At 39.1% G+C, this 20,339-nt stretch overlaps 1 protein-coding gene across 3 annotated transcripts in view; it reads left to right on the top strand.

The window, feature by feature from the left end:
* LOC126234664 (zinc finger protein 346-like) overlaps window positions 1-20,339 on the top strand; it is a 122,524-nt gene that overhangs the window by 82,680 nt on the left and 19,505 nt on the right. For all 3 annotated transcript variants that reach the window (XM_049943399.1, XM_049943398.1, XM_049943397.1), the window contains 3 exons: window positions 3,550-3,639; window positions 14,672-14,810; window positions 16,138-16,266. In XM_049943399.1, coding sequence (XP_049799356.1) covers window positions 3,550-3,639; window positions 14,672-14,810; window positions 16,138-16,266 — 358 coding nt within the window. The remainder of the gene's footprint in view (window positions 1-3,549; window positions 3,640-14,671; window positions 14,811-16,137; window positions 16,267-20,339) is intronic.

Here is a 20,339-nt window from a genome sequence, read left to right as displayed (position 1 = left end):
CTTTAAACATGGGGCCACATTCTTAGGAAACTCTAAAGCAGCTGTCAACACTTTCGAACTGGGCAATTAGAATCATGTTTGTCTGCAAACCTAGAGACTCATGTAAACCTCTGCTTAAGATCACGTTTTCCTGATGAATCTGTTATAAAAACCCTTATATCCTTTAAAGTAAATGTAACAGATAAGGACTTCAGGTTGGCAAAAAAACTTTGATATTCATGATCACTTTACCATACAAAACAAAAACTTACATGTAATCCAAATCAACACATCCTTATACCACAATTGTACTTTCCAAATAGGAGTTAAACTTTATAACAAACTTCCTGAAACCATAAAAGCAATTACTGAGGTCAAAATGCTTGAAAAACTTTTTGTCATATTTACACCATCACTGCTTTTACTCAATTTAAGAGTGTTTGAATTTATGTAGTGTGCTATTTAAATACTTACTATATGAAGTGCATTAGTGTAACCTTAAATAAGTATGCATAGAAATTGCTTTCACCTTTATACTCACAAATTGACTTTATAAACTGTTTTGTTGATAACAGGACCAGTAAAATACAGTCTACTTAAAACAATTCTTTTAAATGACTATCCAGTAAATGATTTGGTGGGTTTGTAAACTAATCCAATAAACTGAGTCATATCTTTCACAAGAAGAAAGGAAGTGATAGTGATTTCTTAACTGAAACTGCCCAGAGACACTAATCTGATGTTTTATTAGGGGGCATTACATATCGCACCTTTCTTAAAATCTTTAAATAAAAGTAAATATTTGGTAGGATTCCAGTAAATTGGACACAGGTCCATGCGGTAACCAAAAATAGTGGATAACTACCAAATTTTAATAGGTATGTGCCTGTAGCTCAGTTGCATGTTATGGATTTTTGCGTGCAAGCAAATAATGACAACAGGGCACCTCATTTGGAGCAAATTGTTGCATGTGCAAGTTAATTCTATTTAATGGGCTATTAGCTAGGGTTTTGAAAAACATATAAGAAGTATGCTTATGTGGTTGCTTTTATTAATGGAGATTTTTTTCAGATGACAGCTTGACATGGGAAAGAATTTTTTTGATTTCATGGGATACTGATGATGAAAAGATAGTGATCGTGATATTTTCTGGAAAGGACGAGTTCTCTTGCATACATTTCATAATCACATACATGAGATACCTAGCAAAGGGAATGTGAAAAGTCAGCCGTGTATGAACATTGCCTAGAAAACATCATCATACTGGAATTTTATTATAAAAGAAGCGGGCAAAATTGGAATAACAGCAACAATTTTAACAGAGATCAGGGATGCACACTTAGTAGGGCATGGGGGCTCTGGACATTGGCCAAAAGCAAAGACTTAGCCTTGATGCTTGTAGGGACACGAGAGCAGCAGTTTCAAACATGGTGCTGGCCGCTTGTAACAAGAGACATCACTTGGTCCCACAGCGGGACAGAGCTGCCAGGGGCTGCCCAACTTGCCTTCCGTACATGCACCACTCTGGCCACCTGTGGAAGGTTCCAGATGCTGCTGTTAACATCTATGTAAACAGAACTCCATGCTAGCCCTGGCAGTCAGTGATTTCATCTGCTGATGACAATGCCGAGACAGCTATAAAATGTTTGAGTGTTTTATTCAAAATGATGCAGCTTGTAAACCAAAATGATTTTAGTGGATAACATGCAACTTAAAAAAATACAAAATGATGTGACTGGAGGCGGTAAATTCATTCTTTCCAGATAAAAGTGTACAATCTTAACAGCAATGTCATATCACTCTGCATGGATAGTCTGTGAGGCTAGGCCGTGCTTGAGGCACTGCTAGTTTTTGCAGTGTGGTTAGTAACTGCAAGTTCACATTAAAGTTAAACATTGATCAGAGACTCCTACTCTTCCTATTTGATTTATTGTTTTTATTGCTTTTATTTGTCTTTTATCATCTGTTTCATGACATTCCAATACTTTCAGTTCAAATTGACCTGTTGCCCCTTGTAACCTGTTCCTCTCACTTTTCTTCATTTTGACCCTTCTGATATCTCTTATTATTTTTATTTTGAAGTGCACTCAATTTTATGTTTTTGTACCTGTAATGTATAAAGTCCAAATGCTAGCAACATTTTTGTTTGTTTTAGTGCATGATGTGCTTGGGTCTATGGATTAGTCATCAGGTGCAGCCAAACCATAAGCGATGCGGGGCGTAGATGAGCTTGTATGCTGCTTATGTATGTTGAATGAAACCTGTGTTATTATCCCTTTTCTGTTAAGTTCAATACAGTATTATAGGTAGCAAAACAAGATTTTTCATTGTTAATTTGAGAGAGTAAAAAATGGCAGTTTTTAAATATTTTTCCAAAGTAAAAAAAGTTCAGTTCTGAATCCGCCTTCATGGTACTATTTATTTTTAATTGAAAACAATGTTTGAGAAATAGGTTTAATGAAGATCACTGCATGCACGTCACCCATGCTTCAGTATTTTTGATGTCATCAGTGACTATTGTCATGAAGAAGAGTGGCCATGTGAAAATTATTGTATCTCAGGTAGCAAGTTGAAATTTGTTGTCACTGAAAGTGGTAAATGAGCTGAGTAACTAATAATTTATATGTTAATACAGCTACACTGGACCATTTTTATGACACAGATTGCCACAGGACATGACACTTAGTAGACTTACTTTAAAAATAGTCCATAGTTATTGGACAACAGCTATTGTCTCATTCAGAGAATGATCCAGTTATTCTTTGAAAAAATGAGTACTTCTATTATTATTATTATTATTATTATTCTGTATGCCTTTTGCACCTCACTTGTTGCTGAATATATATGTTTTCAACTTAAATGTTTCACATGTTCAGTACATGTCACTTCAAAACTTTGTTAATTCAAAATTTTACTATTACACATTTTCCTTAAACACATTTTCTGTTTTACAAACTTATTTTAACAGAAACGTGTTTGAACTGTATTTTATCACCATTCTAAGCGTATCTGATGATAGATGCCAAAATATCTGTACTGAAAAAGTTTAGCGAGGAGTAAATAAGAGGGAAAGAAAGCCATTTTAACTTTATCATGTGGTGAAATTTTCATATCCCATATGAGCATTGCTGCAATTATGCATGAGATCTGCATATTACATTTTTTAACTTTTAATATTGTATTGCTGTAGTCATACCTCCAGATATTCTGCTTTTTAGTGAAAATTCTGATTGTAGAGCTGCCAAGTTACACAGAGGGGGAAAAAAAAATGAAACTAGTACTTGTTAACATGTTTTAGTGAATTATAACATTTATCTTTCACGAAATAACACTTATAGCTTTTGACTTACTACTACAGCAAACAAATACTTCATATCATAATCTATTTGGTTAATATTTTTGCAAGGCTGCATGTATTACTAGCATTTGCTTTCAGAGTCTAGTTTGTATCATTAGAGAAAATCCCTGTTCTAATAAATTTTTAGAAGTTCTAATGTCAGTCAGGAAATGGGTGGGTAGATTTTTACCGTTTTGTTATATAATATCTTTCACTTCTGTTTTTCTTTTTAGGCTGGTCTGAAATGTGAGATCTGTGGCTTAGAGTTTTCTGGAATGGTAGTCCTTGAGACGCACCTTGCGGGAGCCAAGCATGCAAAAAAGGTACTACTGCCAAACATAGACTTTCACAAATGTATGCACTTTGTTTTGTGTCCACGTAAAGAGAAAACAAACTTTTTTTTTTTTTTTTTTTTTTTTTTGCAAAAAATGGCTAACACACTCAACAATTTTCATTTTGTGTGTCGGGGGGAGGGGGGGAGGGGAGTGCTTTGACACGTTGTGTGCCCTCCCCTTTTTTGCTTGTAGGTTACTGCTTCTAAATTCACAGAATCTGTAATTGGTCCACTAGCCCCGCCTTCTCACCTCTCTGCTGTCATTAGCCCTGCTCCCCATAAGCCCCTTCCATTGTCTGTATTTCCCCCGCCATACACACATGTTCCACTGCCTCCCCTGTTTCTTGCTGACACCTACATCCCTTCCTCTCTTGTCCACCATCACCAAATAAGTGATCTAGAACTAGGGTTATGACATGGGGTTGTTATACTTGGAGTATTGTTTAAATTCTCATCCTTAAGTCATTTCAGTAGCTTGCAATTACACTTCAGCAACATTCTTATTTTTGATACTGTCCCATAATGGGAAGTTAATAACTATCCATCCTACATATTTCCCTCCATCTCACCTCCTATTTACACACTTTCTCATGACTTTCACTACCTGTTTACTGGCCATTCCATCCTTCCTCCAATTTCTCTATTTTCCTTCTCCCTCTTCCCATCCTTTGCTCCTTCAACCAATACCTCACTTCTCAGTATCTCCGTCTCCATTTCTTTTATGCCTCTGCTCCACGTCTCACACCTACCCCAAACAATCCCAGTACTATTTCTTGTATGTGCATGCGGACTATTGATGTGCAGTCATTGCATGAATGTTGCCCGACAAATGAGAATTAGCCCTTTCTCTACATCCATTAGGATCTCTGGAAGCTAAAATACAGTGAATAAGTCATATAATGAAATAAAGTGTTCTTGGTATTTTGCAGAAATTATACACAGGTACAGTGTAAGTTGAAGGAATATAAGAATAACGTAGTCCATTGCTGATGCAAAGTTCTGGCAGACTGTAAATAATTTAACAGTAAAGGAGACAACTCACTGGATAGCAGATCCTTTTAACAAGCTAGATCACACACACTCACTCACACTTCTCCGTGCATCTTCCAGGTACTGGCATAGGTGTGTGTGTGTATGTTTCTATTTATACTTTTCGCACGATGTTGTTAGTGAGAACTCTACATTACTGCAACTGTTTTAAAAGGAAAGAAGTGCCTATTGAAACTCTTGTGTGCATTAAAAGTATTTTCAGTAAAGTCTACTGCTTGTTTTACACATTTAAGATGACTTTGATGCTTGTATAATTATTTGGATGGAATTAATGTTCAGCAGAAATGATACTTTTCTCTGCTTGCTTGCGTTTTTCTTCTACTATAGGGAGCAGTCAAATGAAGATGAGGTAGATGGAAAAAAGTAAGTAAACTGTTTGTTGTAATTACCATAACCGAAACTACATTTATCCTATTGTGAGACGTGACAGTCATTGCTTTCATGGAAAAATGTTTACAGTTGCCTATGCAGCCATGATTGTACCCAAGCATGCACCTCTTCATTCAAAGGAAATCAACACTCACAGATGTATTTTTTCAGAGCTCCAAAAATATGGAACTCACATTGGAGAGCTCAGGACTGTGTGTGGAGAACATGTAAGAGCTTACAGGTGAAATTTCTGCGGCAGTCGAAACTACATTGGCAAAATGTTGGCCCACCCAGAGGAAAGATAATGAGATGATAGAAGAAGCATGTGATATCCTGCCGTATGGTGCATAAGGTACTGACAGTAATGAGTCACAGGTAGGAATAACTGGAAGGGGATAGCATATGAGAACAGGATGACATTATGCTGTGAAATGCTGGAGACAACTGAAGGAGTGAGGGAAGGTACATATCTTGCGCCATGAATGTGACTGGAGGGCTGAAGAGGACTGTCAAAGAAGGTGCAACGAGGGAGGGTGAGGAGCATCAAACATGTCACTCCCAGATGGTGTGTGATGCACCACCTGAAGGGAAGGCTCCCAGAAGAGTGGTGAAGTCACCGGAGATTTGGGTGGAGCATCAGCAACAGGACAAGTGGCACTGCGGCCAGTGTGAATGGGGCTGGTGTCAAAGGTGCTGGTGGCAGTAGTGCCAGTGTATGGCACCAAAGGAGGAACGAAAAAGGTTAAGGAAGTAGTATGAGAGCATGGATGAATGGGGACTAGGAAGGATGTTGCACCCGGAGGGTGGGAAGGAGCTGGAAGGTGTCAGAAGCGCCAAAGGCTGTGAGTGTTTTCGTAAGGAATCAGTACTGGCAGGCGTGAAGAGTGGCATGGAGAATGATTTAGATTAGATTCAGTTTTCGTTCCATATACCCAAAAATGAGATGATTCTCGTGGATGTGGAACATGTCAGAAACTGTAGTAAAAAAAAATATTGAATGTAATACTACCTTAATCATTTGTCAGGAGATCGTCAAAACAGGTGAATACATTACAGTAAGCTGGAAGTGCATAGAAGCATGAAGATTGTTGTAATAGGCATTGAGTTGATCCTGTAAAAGTGAGAATAGGACTTGGTACCAAGGTCTACACTAGAGTTAAGAAACTAATGGTTGAGATGGGTAAAGCACCAGAATAAACAGGGAGAAAAACTTGTTGACCAGTGCCATCTTGAATTGCAGGGGCTATGAAGCACTGTTCCAGCCATCTGACGAAGGTGGGCCATGGCTCCAACTCTTCATTGAATTCCAGAAGTAGCAGTGGCTGCATCGTCGACACGTGGGTTAAATCAGCATCCAGGCAGGTTAACTTCTGTAAGAGAAACTCAAAAGTTGTGTTACAGACACTGTAAGGGAAGCAGGAGCTGTGCAAGACATCTGAGGGCTGCGATGTCATACTGAAAAGAAACTGTGCATTTTGAGAGCAGATGTATGCTGCAAAAAAATGAGCCCCAGTTCTAAGTAGTGCATGAGTATGGAAAGGCTGCTCAGGACAACCAAGAAAGCACAAAAAGTCTGGAAGTCTGGTCTTTAGTCACTGTTGGCACGTAATCCCTAAGCCAAATATCGTTCTCAAAATTTTAGTGTTCATGACCAAGGCAAATGTTACACTACAGTAGATGTGCCCGGGCAGCAAGGAACAATTGTATGTTAAGTCCAATGAACAGAACACAGTAGCACAGTTTCTTGAGAAGCAAGCATACTGTGATTGTTTCAGGCTGGAAAGTCAATCCCTGACATTATACTGGAATGTTATTGACTGAAAATTAGTCAATAGTTTTGCAAGGCATATTCTTGCCTGAAAGTCAATCATTGATTTTGTTCTGGAATTTTCTTAAATTGACTAAATCTGTGAGTCAATGGTCGCCGCTGTGCGCTTGGCTGCTCAAGGATAGAGTCCAGCAAGTCGATGAGCTCGAGGATGGTTCAGCATGAAATCCAGCAACGCCATTGGCTTGGGATGGGTTGAAGACAAAGTCCAGTGTGGCAGTGAGCTTGAGTGTGGGTTAAAGATGGAAGTCCAATGAGCAGAGGGTACTCTGTGATGGCTTGGCTGCTCGGTCACTGCAGTGAGATGATCATTGTTCTGCCTAGTGATGTAAACTGGTCCAGAGTGGACGAGTGGCAAGCACGTGGCTTGCAGAGTGCGTGCGTGCCTGCGATGGTAGTGCTGTTTTCGATGATGTTCGTGTTGCTGGTGCACGGCTGGTGCCACATGCTACCATGGCAGCTGCTGGTGATTTATTAGACAACAACCCAGCGTGTTCGTTTTCTGTCGTACTGTTTTCATACGATCTTTTGAGGTAGTGTTTGCTAGTTGACCAGAGCTGCGGCAACCTGCAGTACATGTCTGTTTGATTGGGGAGACAGATACAGCAAATGAGTCAGTTATTTGACATATTAGCTGTTGGAAATTGCTAAAGAAAAGCAGTTTCATTGCGCTGAGTAAATGTGTAATTTGCTGGATTTTGTAAGAGACATTCATTAGTCGCTCAGAAATCATTTTATTTCTTAGACATTCACAATAGTGTGTCACCTAATGATCGAACACTGGGGAATGTATCAGTTATAAGATGCTAACAGATGCGTTATCTCAGTTCTTGTGTTGCTTGATTTGCTATGGTCCATATTAAAATAGTTACAAATGAGCAAAGTTGCATATTTTTTACAGTTTGCTTTTATGTCTTTTAAGCCTTGAAGAAAGTTTTTTTGTCTCCCGTCAGTAGAGCTATATAAGAATACTACAGTGTTATTCTGAATGCTGATATTGTTATAGCTGATATTTCTAAATTTTTTCCTCTATTTAATAACTTATTTTGTAGACCAGTGGTTCCTAACCTGGGGGTAAAATGTAACTTACTGAGGGGTAAAAACAAAAGGCACCGTTGTGTTTCAGCCATGAAAGTACATTGTTTGTAAAGGATCATTATGAGTTTTTTAGTATTCCATAAGAGTGTAATGCAGATTGCGTAAGTTACCAATACTTACATTTTTTTATTTCAAAACTAGCATTAGCACGTGAAATGGTGTGGTGGATGTTAGAGATGTGAAGCAAATGTATGAATATCTTCCTCTCATAGTCCACACAACACATACTTTCTACTTTGTACCATGGAACTATGACAGTATTTAAAATATCTCATGAAAATGCCTTGTGCAAGTTGTGGGCTCTTCATGCAATGGACCAGAAATTGGTTCATTAATAAGTTTGCAGCAATAAATGAACCAACTGACAGCACAGCACAACAGCAACTTTGAAATGGTTGTTACGCTGATGTAGGGCTTACACAGTTATTATTATTATTATTATTATTATTATTATTATTATTAGTAGTAGTAGTAGTAGTAGTAGTAGTAATCAGATATAAAGCATTGGCAGCCTCCAGTCTTCCAATTTTTGGGATTTCAGGACTAAAGAGCCCAACAATCAAGTGAATTACAAATAATAAGAATAGTGCAGAGTTTTTAACTTGGTTGATTTTGGATGGGGTGCATGGTGAGTGTGACCAAATGTCTTATTAGATTGAGGCAAACTAAAACACTTACGAAAACTAAATATAATTATCTTTCAACATTTTAAAAATAAAAGTATTAACAGAAAATTATTTTTCATTGTAAAGTTTAGTTGGCACTAATGTTGAGGACGGCGTGGGGAGGAGGGGAGTTGGGTTACCACCTAGCATTTCATTGCACTCAAGGGTAATGGTCTAAGATGGGTTGGGAACCACTGTTATAGACTTTGACCGTATTCCTTTTTTAACCAAGTTGGGGTTTCACACTGAAATTGTAGCCTGCCAATTTGGGGATGAAATTGCTTACTGAAACTGATCCAATTGTATTAACTATGGACATTCTGATGGACAACAGAAAACTATGGATCATTTTTTCAGGATTGCTTTGTTGAGAAGTTAACAGTATGTTGCTTTTGGTTTTGCAGTCTTTTTCCTTTTTCTTTCTTGTGTGCTTAGCGTAGGCATTGTTTTTACGGTATTAATGTTATCTAATAGTTTTAAATACTTGATTTAGGAGTCATCAACAGGCATACACAAAAGAGAAAAGTGTTGAGTCGTCGACAGCCACACACAACGGTAAAAGAAAACTTGCTAGATTTCAGAATATATTCTTTGTTGAGCCAGAGCCAGAGCCCCCCACCCCCCGGCTGGATGTTGTGTGTCCAGTTGGCACAGTGAAGGGGTAGGGGGTTAGGGACGCAGGTATGCATCTGTGTGTGTGTGTGTGTGTGTGTGTGTGTGTGTGTGTGTGTGTGAGGGAGGGATGGTGAAAGAGAGAAAGATTCCAAAAGTTAGCAATTTTTCTTTCTCTTTTGTGTGTGCCTATAGACTACTTAATGCTTCTGCTACTCAGAGAGTTGTCTCCTTCACTCCTAAATTATTTACATTTTGCCAGAATTTTCCTTACAATTTTTATGCACCGATAGTATTTCACTCTAGTTATAAGGCATATATTTGGCTTCTTCAGTTAGAATGTCTAGTTTTTGCCCCCATCAGGCACTATTAGTTTCTCTTCTCTCTGCTGCTTTTACTGTCATCAGCAAACAACTTGCTTTATTTTACAGGCTCTGACAGTTTTCACGTAGGTGTATGAATGCTGGTCCAAGTCTATTTATTACATTTGTCTTTGATGGCACAGTTTCTTTTGCAGATATATGTATCACTCTCTGGGTTAGATTTACAAATCGAGATAGTATATCATTTTAAATGAGCACTCGGCATATGCATATCTACACTAATGGAACTAAGTAAGTGGACAGTCTCAGCTGGTAAATGTTTTGCTCTTAGCATTTTCATCATTTGCTTACCTAAAGAATTCATTTTCTTGTGATGCAGAGGTTCATGTATTTTAGAGGGCACTGGACCACACAAAATGTTTTAGAGTTATAAATTCCTCAACAGCTTCAACTCCATGAGTGAGTGTTCTTGAAGCTATGCAGTGAGTGGTACAGGCCAATCATGATGCTTTCCTCTACCTAAAAATGGCAGGAAAGGTGATATTATTCTCTTGGTATCACACCATATAGGATATTGGGGCTGATGCACCCAGCCAAAGAGGCCTGCACAGCTCTACAATTTATTGATGCTCTACATGCATTGACCACACTTTTGAGGTATGGGGTCATGCACCAATGTGTGTAGATGATGAGTGTGTAGTTTGTGCATAGTAAAGTGAACTGCATGACTATGTTAAGTTCTTTCTACGTACTGTATTTTACGAACTACAAGATGCACCTTAATTTTCAAGCAGTTTTTTTTTTAAATAAAATTTTTACAAAAACCAGACTAAAAAAATTCTTAGTTACAAAACAGAACTGACGTTCAAAATCCCTAAAAATCATAATCTGAACCACTTCTTCTTCTTCTTCTTCTTCTTCTTCTTCTTCTTCATATTCCTCTTTATTGTCATCGATTTCCTATTCATATATAAAATGATATTCACTGCCATCGAGAGCACTACTTATGCTGCACTTCATGAAAGATTTAGCAATAATGTCTTCTCTCATTCTTGACCATGACTGTTTTATCCACTGACACACTTGTTTGATTGCAGGTTGTTTTGTTTGTTGTGAACTTGTTGGGTTTCATCCATCACCCATTTGTTCTATTCGTCTCTTGTACACACTTTAAAAGGTTTATTTATTAAGACATCAGGGAGTTGCAATTGTGAAGTAAGTTCTCCTGGAATAACAAGAAGGTCAAATTTCCCTGTCTCAGTTTCTCTTTCACAGAATTTTTCAGATGACTACTAAACTGATCGTACAAGAAGAGAACTCTTCTTCAGTAAAGCATCTTTCCTTCTCTCCCACATTCTGTTAATCCATAGTTTCATACCAGCCCCATCCATCCAACCCGTGTCATGTACGTCAACAACATGTCCTGGCAGTATTTCAGAAAATTTTGATATTTTATGCCCTTGAAAATGATCATTGGATAAGTTTAGTACTACATGAAAGGACAACAGTGTAGTGCACTTTTTTATATGTTCACTTGTTTTTGTAGTTATGGTTTTCTTTCGATGTTGAATAATAAAGTGACGGAAAGAAAGCATATTCTTTTCATACTTTTGTGGCATTTTCTGAGATATTTTGGTTTTGGTTTGCATGCTAAGTCCATGATACTTTTGTAAACTTGTAGCACCAACCAACTCCACCCATAAAGTCTAAGTTCCCTGTAGTGTTAGCTTGTGTGCGTGTATTTTAATTTTTTTTATCAGTTCCAGTGCCATTTTGACGGTATCCTTGAATCCATTTCGATACATTGGCTTCTATTTTTGGCCATTTTACATTCAGTCTTCCTCACTTTTTTATCAGTTCTTCTTTATTAGCCCGCCTATCGTGAATGGTTTTTTCTGTTGGTGGAGACCTGAAATGCCGCTCAGCTGCTCTGTTTCCAAGTCGTTCTTCATATGCTATTACTTTCAGGTTATAGCTCCTGTCATATGAATACTGTACCTTTTATTTTTTTTCCATTTCGAAAGTAGTTACTAAAATTATTGTACTGTTACCGGTAACACAAACCACTTTTCATTCAAGTTCACTGGCACCATAGACTGTAATCACACATCATAGGCTGGACGGTATTCTGGGTTTGTGATTGTGGGACAGGAGGGAGACTGTGTTAGCAAACTTGTGAATCCCTGCTACCCATGTTCGTCGCATGGTGCTGTGGTGCTGCCAGTTGAATCCAGTGTTGCCAGATAGAGATAGGTTTCCCACGACATCGAATATATGGCCCTTTACAGGATGTCAAGAGCTATAACTCAAACAATTGACATTTTTATACTAATTTCGAGTATAAGATGCACCTGAATTTTGGAGGCAATTTTTCACAGAAAAAGGTGCTTTTTATAGTCCGTAAAATACAATACTTAACTGTGGTGAAACCTTGTTACTCCACCTCTGTGTTTGGTAACTCACTGCAACACATATATCCCTTCTCTAGTGAGAGAGTGGTTCTTGTGGTGCATGAGTATTAGCAAATCGCCAGTGCATGTGTTCAGCAGAGAAAGTAGTCCAGGCAGACTAGGATGTCCTCCTTTTTCTTAATAGACTGAGAAAGGAGGTGCTGTCATGGGCTACTTTTTCACCATATTGGCCGGGCTTTGACGTGACGCAGGGCTAAGTTACGTGTCAGATTGTGAGATTCACTCTCCGGGACTAACTATAACTCATCTGTGAATAGAAAAGAATTACACTGCTTCTGTGTTCACTAACAGTGGGTAGAAAGCACACAATATGAGCCGTGTGATGCCTTTGTGATAGGAATGCGCCATGGTGTATGGGAAACCAGCATTTTGAAGTTGACGATACACATTCTGGTGAAAGATTTAAGACACAGAGACTACCATCTGGTCTTTAACCAGGGCAGTTTCTGTGTTGGTTGGACATCCTTTGGCCAATTAAAAAAAAGACAATAATCCAAGCACCAAGCCATAGCTCATGATTTACATTGTCCACATAGCCGTTGAATGTGTTTCTCTATTGTGAAATCTTCTGCATAGCCATACAATAAAGATATGGGTGACATTCGACTATTGCTGATTGGGCTTGGACTCTAATTTTATAGTGGGTTAGCCATACATCATGTCATCAAAAAAATATGTGCTATGCCATTCTGCCTTTCTTAAAACTATATACCATGTGTTAAACGCACACAATACTCATTCAAAACCATACTACTTCCATATTGTCATGCCATAGAATAGTGCGTAAAGTGTTGCCAGTGACTCAATATTCATTTGCTGACCTTAGGTATACCTTAATACATGGACATTAGTATATATTGATATGTTTTGAGAACATTTTACAATATATTCTTAGCAGGCAGTATACACATCATTGATTTTTACATTCATATTTAATTTGAGTGTGTGTCTCCTTACCTTGTTTGGTAAGCTAAATGTTGGTGGACAATAATCATTGCCAACAGCTGAGAGTTGAGCTTAGGGTATCTTTGGGGATAAAAGTGTACAAGTTACAAATGGATGCCTTGGACCACAGCCCAATGCCCATAAAACAAAAATCGCTAAGAATGCAAACACTGGTCGTAAAAGTCTGCATTGTGTTATGCAAGTGTAACAGCCAACCTATATGACTGCTGTTAAAAACTACTACTTTCTAGTGCTGAACTGAGCATATATGCCTGCTTGTTACAAATGTGCACATTTACATTCCACAGTCAAATTGATAGTGTTGAGTTTTGCATCTGAAGGTGCCAGAATAAATACTAGAAAAAAAGTTGCGAGGGACATAAAAACAAATGTTCATTCTTTGTTTTCTTTCTTTTGACAGCTTGTTGGTTGTCATGCTCATGTAGAAAGCAGCACATTGGTTTCAGTTTAGTTTGTAGATCACATGATTGATTTCACAGGTAGCTCTGCCTTTTGATTGGATGGATGATGTTTGCGACCAGACTGAAACAGGTGGCAATGGGAGGATATACGGGACAAGTCTTGCCTCTAGATCAAGGATGTGAGCAATGAGGGTTGAGAACAAGGGTGGAGTAGGGATGTACAAGGATATTGCTTAGGTTCGGTTGGTGGTGGACTAGCACTATGGGAGGGGTGGAAAGGATAGTTCATATTCTTCATTTCAGAGCATAACAGAGGCATTTGAAACCCTGATGGAGAATGTGATCCAGTTGGTATCATCCTGGGTTGTACTGAGTCACAAGGGAAGTGCTCCTTTGTGACCAGGTGGTGGAATGTGAGAGGTGATAGGTGACTGGAGAGGTAAGGGATGGAAGATCTGTTTCTATACAAATTTGAGAGAATAATTTTGCTCTGGGAAGGTCTCAATGAGATCCTTTGTATATTTTGAGAGGGGCTGCTTCTCACTATATATTCGATGGCCACAGGTGGAATTCAGTAGAAACTTCAGGCCTCCCTCTCCCCCCTTTCTGTTCTCACCCTCATGCCTTCACCATCACCCCCCCCCCCCGCCCTGCCCCCCCCCCCAGTCACAAAGCCCCCTCTAGATTGAAGACAAGTAATGTTCTTGCACTTGGTGGGCATAATTATAGTTGGATCCACAGTAACAGAGACACAGCATTTGAGACTTTGGAGCTACTGGTTTCCTCAAGGAAATTCTGAGGTGGGGGGGAGTGAGAAATAAACATTGTGAAAATGAGAAGACTTAAGAAAGAAGAGCCGTTATTGAATACTGATTATTCATATTTAGAGGGTACATGTGTGAGAGAGGTAGGACTGGAAGCAGCCAAAATGAAATTTTAACTTCTCAACCTCCTTTTTAAGACTCAGTGTAGAATTTGAGATTAAGTTACTGTCTCTCCCCATTTGTGATGGCCATATCAGATTATTAATACCACTTATGTAATATACGTTTTGCATACTTTGTAGCATTTTGAATGGGTGATTTTAGGGTATCTTTGCAGGACAATTGAGTAGGTTAGGCATTAGAGTATGAAGGCTTTTATTTTTAAGAAGTACATGAAGATGGTTCTGTAGTTGATATAGTATCATTGAGACTCATTGCATAAAACCAGTAATAGACTGTTTCTGTGTTAATTAGGTAAAATCACAAGAAATTTTGAAGCAGTTGCAAAGCAGTGGGCAGACATTCACTCGTGATGAAAAGACCAGGATTTTGAGGTGCGAAGTCTGTGATGTCGTTGTGAATTCCTCACAGCAGCTGCAGACACATTTGGCTGGTATTTATAATTTAGATAGCTATGTAAATTTCATATTTTAACTTCAGAACTTGTGAATGTATGTTGACAACTGCATCTACTGCTACATTGTGTTGTGTGCCACTGAGAACTGGGCATATTTTAAGTTGCTTAGTACTATCACAACTTGCATTTCTTGATGTTCACATATCATTAATGAATGCTGTGATCTATAAAAAGTGATAAATTAAACAAGATAAGAAAGTTCTTTAACCTTTTCATATTACTTGCGGGTTGCTTGAATTTCAGATTGCGTAAGTTTTCCCAGCTCTGGAAAACAATGACAGACTTTCAAAAAGCTGAAAAGTTAAGCAATGTTCAGCTCTGTGATGGTATATTTCATTATTTTCTCAAATTTACTCTTTGTCAACCTGACCCCTGTATGATTTTTAAATGTGGTTCCTATTTCATTACCTCGTAATACTAGTAAGTTGATATCTGGCAGTAGAAATTTAGTGAACATAATTGTCAGGACTATATTCTATATGTCTGCACATCACTATATTTATCTCTGTTGCCATATCATTATTACTCATAATTTTTATGTACTTAAGAAACTTAATTGATTTAAAATCAGTTAAGCATGTGAAATTACAGTGTCTTCACTGCAATTTTCAAGTCAAAACTTTGAAATTTCTATCTTCATTTTGACTGGCTTGAGCTGGTGAGTCAGCTGAAGCATTATGACAAATATTTAAAACAAACTGTGGGTACTTATCTCTTGCCTTAGTTGTTTCTACACGGTTGATGCGATACTGCAGTGGTAGAGAAAAGCCAGAAGGTAAACTCTCGTTAACTCAGAGCCATCCATCTGATGGGCAGACTGTGCACCATCGACATTGGTGCACTGTGACCTTCAACTAATATAGCTCCTGTGATTTCCCATTGCACTTATCAGGCCAGCACTGCTGTGAGAGCTCAGTTTATACTATGGAAGTACTGGCAGCTACAGCTGTGATTGATCAGCACGTTCCCTACAACACACTATAGATTTGGACCCTCAAGATCTGTTTGTGCAAACTGTAAAATGCAACTTGGTGCATTGCATGATTACAGGCCTTTACATTGCTAATGTTTGATGTAGCTACAATAGGAGTTCTGTTTGGTTTGTTTACAAATGGGACATTGTGCACTTACTAGTACATGGACAAGTTAAAGTGAACAGTAGAATATTGTAGGAAGTACTTGAGTAATTATGTTGTCTATATTGACCATAAGTGCATGTCACGTTTTGCATGCTTCTATTCTACTGTCTTTCAGTTGAGATATTACTTTTGTTGCCCAAGTTGTACAAATTTTCATTTTTCAGGCAATAAACATAAACAGAAGGTTCTTAAAAAAGGGATAACAAGTGCTGGAAATTCATCCATATTAAGTAACACTAGTATATCTTCAGCAGCTAATAATGGAGGTGGTGTTAGTTCTGAAGAAAACAAAGGTTAGTATGTTTAGCATCTTGAATATTAACCAGTACAGAACTTTATTTCTCATAACTCTTCCAGTGAGGTGTAAAATTAGAGGAATATTAATCATGAAAATAAAAGCTACAGAGTAATGAGTTACAGGTGAAAAATAATGTTGCACCTGTAAAATGTAAGAATAGTGTTAAAGTTACACAAAGCAAAGGAATTGAAGGTGTGCAAGGAGGTCCCATCACTTGCACATTACCTGAGAATGTACCTGGCTGGAACAGAATGCAGTATATGACATTGTATATGACATTCAGAAAAGTAAGTATTTTGTGAAAGCTGACTGTATTACTAGCAAATGAATGCAAATTATTTAAAAAAAAAAAAAGAGAGATTTCAGGAGGTGTGAAGTAACAAGTCCATAGACAGTGAACCCTGGAAGTACAGTGATGAAAAAGATAATATAAAGAAGGGGGCTAATAAATTAGACTACAAAGATAAATTCTGGAGATGTGCTCTTAGCAGCATGGCATACAATTTGGAAAAGTGGAAGAAAAGTTATGCATCAGGGAGACTAACTATATTGAAAAAACGTATTGTAACATACATCCACATTTGCCAGAAACTAAGTCCAGTAATCAATGTCAGTGCATATCATTTTGTGGAGAAAAAGCTATTCACTTGGTTAATGAAACAATTGTAGAATTCCCTACTATATATCACATGGCTCCTTTGTTAACAGGTCATTTACTTTGTTGTTAGAGAATACAAAATGTATTTTGGTTGTGGGCCTTGACAGAGAAAATCTCACTTCCTGACGTTTCATCTAGCTTTCTTTTAACTTCAGCATAGATTTCTAAAAAAACTTCTAAATCATTTCATGTTTTCATCATTCCCTTACTTTCATGAATCTTAAAAAGTAACAAAAATATCATTCAAGCAGTTGATAAGAATGTGATCTGAGGCTTTCCTGGCAACTATTTTATTTGACGGTTTCTCGGATGTCCAGCAGGATAAGATTTTCGAATGCCCATGGTATTTCAGCAGAATAACGGTTCTGCCATCATCAGATGGTGCGCATGCAGTGGTCTGTTCGCTATCTGCTGCTAGTATTTATCCTTTGCAGGTCCAGGTGCGATTCTGTGTGCCGACAGCGTGCGGAATATCTGGTGGTGGGGGAAGCTGAGGCTGCGGTAGGTGAAAAGGGGGGGGGGGGGGCATGGCAGAATGATCATGTCTGCTTGCCCAGTGTTCCTTGATAGAGATTGCTATTGGTTTCCAGGCCTTACTGGTTTGGTAACAAGTGTCCCTGTTGATGAGGTTGTCTGTTACGCAAATTTCTATGGGCTCTTTGAAGATGCAGTCCCAGTAGTTATTTGTGGAGGCCAGTACTTTTGTCTCGTCATAATTTACTGTGTGTCCAGTGTTCAAGCAATGTTCTGATAGGGCAGAAGGGCTTGGCTGCCTTGCATCAATCTTCCACTGTATGAACTGTTTGGCCAATATAGGATTTAACACAGCCGCGCAGAATTTTGTATACGCCCACTTTCTTGAGGCCAACATTGTATTTCACTGTTCCTGGTAAGGCTTGCATCTTAGCTGATGGTCAGAAGATGTATTGATCTTATCTTGCCTCAATAGCCTCCCTATTTTGGACAACACGTTGCCTGCAAAAGGTTGAAATGCCAGGCCTTTTTTTCTCTTCTTCCGTTTGTTCTTCATCGTGGACTGTACTGGGCGTCTGTTGTCAGAAGGCCCTATGGATTTGCTGGTTGCCATATCCATAATTGAGGAACACAGTCTTCAGGTGTTTGAGTTCCATTTATAGATTCTGTTCATCTGAGATCATATGTGCTCTGTGTACCAGCATATAGGTGCAGGTCAGTGTGTGTGGCATTGTGGTGCACACAGTTCCTAGCGAGCCATCTGACCTGCGCCGCATCAGGGCATCAAGGAAGGATAGTTGCCCATCTTTCTTGTTTTCCGTAGTGAACTGTATTTTATTATGGATGGAATTTAGATTGTAGCTGATCCTTTCCATGTGGCCAAATTACAAATGTGTCGTCCACATATTGGAAGAAACATACAGGCTTCAGTTCATTGGTTTCCAGGGCTACTTCTGCAAAACTCTCCATGAATAGAGTGGCTACATCCAGAGAGAGAGATAGCTCCCCATGGCCACTCTGTCGGTCTGCCCGTAGTATTGGCTGTTGAAGACAAAGTAGGTCAATGTTTAAACATGCCTGAAAAGTTGTCAGTACTACTATGAATTTCTCACTGATTAAGTTAATACAATCTTCCAGGAGGACTTGTATAAATAGTGACACGACATCAAAGCTGACAGTGATGTCAAATTCTTGTAAAGTTAGCTCCTGTAGGCGGACAATGAAGTCGGTCGAATTCCCAATGTGGAGCCCACATTTGTCTAGGAAGGGTCGTAACCGGCCTGCCAGATGCTGTGCCAGGGGGTACATTGGTGCCCTCTGCTGCTGACTGTAGGTTGTATCCCATCTTTGTGCGTCTTTGGAAGGCCATATGTCATAGTACTACCTTCGAGTGTTGACGAAACCTCTTAATGTCCTTATTCTCCAGCACACTATTTTTCAGCACATTGGATGTGCTTTGTTGTATCTTCTTAGTCAGGTCTGTTTTAATTTTGCAATATGCCGGTTTTTCTAGTAATTGCAGCATCTTCTGTTCATATGTCTCTCAAGAATGACAGTAGCTAGAAAAGCCTCAGATCACCAACCTCTACGGGGAAGACATGTACCATCTGTTGGAGATGCCTGATAAGCTTCGAAACCAGGAAGGAAGTTTGCTAAGTTTTCTTGCCTTCTTGTTAAGGTGCAGGGACAAACACACCATACCTACTTTCACAAAAGTTGTACATCACATACGCAAACCTGCAGTGAATCGTGTCGAGCAGAGAGCCAGCCTGGCTCTGGTCAGGGAAAGGATCTGCTACACCAGACAACAACTTGACAAGAACATCAAGGAGCTGCTGCACCTTCACCTAAAATTATCGTTTGTGCTCCAAGAATACACCTGGGAACGGTTCGGTGGTGTCACTTGAGCCCAAGCAGACTGGACGTGCTGAAAATCCACGAAGAAGCAGAACACCTAAGTTTGCATGGCTACCTGACAAACCACAAGAAGAAACAGAGACCAAATGACGCACCATGATCACTCTCACAGGGAAACGTTTTGACAACACAACTATAGCCGTACTTTAAAACAGGATCAATTTTGCGCCAACACCTCCAACTCTCCCATTCATAGAAATAATATCTTCAGTAGAACAGGCTATCTGAGGGCTACCAGATGACAAGGCCGAAGAACTCAGGAGGGAAATGTGCCGGATTCTTTCAAGAGCAAGAATGGTCATGAGCAATATCTCCAGAGTGGAAAGGACAGTACTACATAACCCAGAGAAAATACAATTATAGTTGTTCTCCTAGCTGCCAAGAGGAATGTTAATATCATTCTTGACAGACATGACTATGAACAGAAGATGCTGCAATTACTAGACGATCCGGAATATCGGAAAATTAAAACAGATACAACTAATAAGATACAACAAAGCACCTCTGACTTGCTGAAAAGTGGCATGCTTCAAGGTGAGGACATCAAGAGACTTTGCCAACGCTCAGCGGTAGCACTGAGGATATATGGCCTTCCAAAGATGCACAAAGGTGGGGTGTGACTGTTAGTTAGGAACACAGGGCCACCGACGTACCCCCCTGGCACAGCATCTGGCAGGTCTGCTACGACCCTTCCTGGGCAAATCCAGAATACGACCAACTTCATTGGCTGCCTAAAGGAGCTGACTTTACAAGAATCCGACACCATGGTCAGCTTTGATGTCGCGTAACTATTTACAAAAGTTCCCCTGGAAGATTCTGTCAACTTAACCAGTGAGAAATTCAGGGCAGTACTGATACAACTTTTCAGGTATGTACTAACATCGACCAACTTTGTCTTCAGTGGTGGAATGGCCATGGAGAGTGCTCTCTCTCTGGGGGTAGCCAAATCTATTCATGGAGAGTTTTGAAGAAGTAGCCCTGGAAACTGCCATACTGAAGCCTGTATGTTTCTTCCTATG

Source organism: Schistocerca nitens, chromosome 2 (assembly GCF_023898315.1).
Source record: "Schistocerca nitens isolate TAMUIC-IGC-003100 chromosome 2, iqSchNite1.1, whole genome shotgun sequence".
Classification (NCBI taxonomy): domain Eukaryota; kingdom Metazoa; phylum Arthropoda; class Insecta; order Orthoptera; family Acrididae; genus Schistocerca; species Schistocerca nitens.
This window is presented reverse-complemented; position numbering and strand designations above follow the sequence as displayed.